This window comes from Galendromus occidentalis, unplaced genomic scaffold, assembly GCF_000255335.2.
Source record: "Galendromus occidentalis unplaced genomic scaffold, Mocc_1.1 scf7180000077445, whole genome shotgun sequence".
Taxonomy (NCBI): domain Eukaryota; kingdom Metazoa; phylum Arthropoda; class Arachnida; order Mesostigmata; family Phytoseiidae; genus Galendromus; species Galendromus occidentalis.
In genome coordinates, this window is record NW_003805433.1 from 19,171 (window position 1) to 20,975 (window position 1,805).

A 1,805-nucleotide genomic window follows, 5' to 3' on the forward strand; every position below is an offset into this window, starting at 1 on the left:
ATGGCTTCCCCGTCGAACAGCAATAATCTGGTATCGCAGCGCGGAAAATGCAAACGAACCCACGATGGACATATCTATATCCGTGACAAATGCAGCAAAGATGGCACGAGAGTGTTCTGGCGCTGTCACCATCTCGGAGCCTGCAAGGCTCGACTACACACTTCAGCCTCGGATGACGGAGTTCTCAAGGTGCTCGGTGTACACAGTGACGAGCCGAACCCAAGTGCAGTGGAAGTTGCGGCGAAACGAACTGCTCTGAAACGAAGAGCCGAGGAGTGCCAGGAGACTCCATTGCAATTGATCGAAAGTGTTTTCGAGTCGTCGACCCAAGCCGCAAAACTTGTGCTGCCAAGCTGCGAAACGCTTTCCAGATCAATAAACCGAGCCCGTAAGAATGCCATGCGGCAGGCGGCGAGTCCACAAGATCGGTCGTCGATTGTGATTCCGGAAGAGCTAACGATGTACGAGAGTGAGCCCGGCGTGTTTGAGCGTTTTCTTATCGGCGACACAGGTGAGATCCGGTGAAATCCAAGCTGTACTAGTAGATACTCCATCTTCGTTTCGACCCCTTATAATCTCCAATCAGAACCGCGTTCAGTAACTCTGACTTGTTCACATTCCCTAGGAGAAGGCGATCCTGCGAGAATTCTCCTCTTCGGACGCGAGTCCGTGGGTGAATGGATTGGTCTCTCGCGGAAAATCTTCGTGGACGGTACCTTCAGCTTGGCGCCTCCATGCTTCTATGTATCAGATCGTTGCGGTTCTTGCCCAACGGGGGGAATTCGTGTTCCCAGTGTGCTACGCCTTATTGCCAGACAAGAGTCAAAATTTGTACGCACGCATGATACAGCTCATCCGAGCTGCCTGGCCCGCTTTCGCTCCTGAGGCGATCTCCACCGATTTCGAAATGGGTTTCGTCAATGCGTTCACCGCATCCTTTCCTGATGCTGAGACATGGCTGTCTGTTCAGAAGATGAAAAAGAAGCTTGGTGACTTGAACTTGCTGAGCCGGTATCGGAACGAAGGAAGCTTCGCACTCAGCGCCCGGATGATCTGTGCATTAGCCTTCGTACCGCTGGGTGATTTGAACAACGCCATAGCTGAGCTGGCGGTCGCGCTGCCGCACGAGCTCATGCCCGTTCTAAAATACTTCGAAGATACGTACGTCGGCTCCTTGCTACATATCCTGCCGGACGGAACCATCATTCGTCGAGAGCCCTTGTTCCCGCAGAGCATGTGGTCAGTCCATCTACGTACGCTGAACGGCGACTCGCGAACGAATAACTATGCGGAGGCAGCCCATCGGAGGCTGCAGACCGAATTCGGTGTGAAGCACCCGAACTTGTGGCGTTTCATCGAAGGCTTGAAGAGGGTGCAGCATCACCGTGACATGCTGTACGCTCGCTTCGAAAGCGGCAATCGACCGGCCGCGAAGCGCAGGAAGTACGAGGAAATCGATCGCAGGGTGTTGGAGTTGGTGAACAACTTCCATATCCACACGGTTGTCGGATATCTGAGGGGTTGCGCATCCAACTTTGTGATGAACCCATGAAGCCTCGACTTTCCAGCATTCTGTATGTTTGGCGCCGTGCCATACATACGATACTCGTATTTACCCTGTGTCTATGGTCATAGTACGTTGTGAAAATCGTTTTAGGTACATTGTGGTATCTTGAGCCGAGAAATATGAAGTAAATTAAAGCTCGAAAACTGCGGGGTCTTCATTTGGAAACTCGAAAAAGAGTGATGGAGGCTCGGCGATGAGTTGTCCGGCGATGAGTTGTCCGGCGATGAGTTCTCTCGGC

The 1,805-nt window shown here is 52.5% G+C and overlaps 1 protein-coding gene across 1 annotated transcript; it reads left to right on the forward strand.

Annotated features, from left to right (window-relative positions):
• LOC108864279 (uncharacterized) lies at positions 1-1,552 on the forward strand. The gene is made up of 3 exons (XM_018639565.1): positions 1-511; positions 626-712; positions 795-1,552. The coding sequence occupies exons 1-3, from the start codon at positions 1-3 to the stop codon at positions 1,550-1,552; spliced, it is 1,356 nt and encodes a 451-aa protein (XP_018495081.1).
• Positions 1,553-1,805: the final 253 nt, after the last annotated feature.

Coding starts and splice junctions, on each gene's coding strand:
- LOC108864279 (XM_018639565.1), top strand. CDS start 1: ATGGCTTCCCCGTCGAACAGCAATAATCTGGTATCGCAGCGCGGAAAA. Junction 512..625: donor TTTTCTTATCGGCGACACAG/GTGAGATCCGGT, acceptor CACATTCCCTAG/GAGAAGGCGATCCTGCGAGA. Junction 713..794: donor GCGGAAAATCTTCGTGGACG/GTACCTTCAGCT, acceptor TCGTGTTCCCAG/TGTGCTACGCCTTATTGCCA.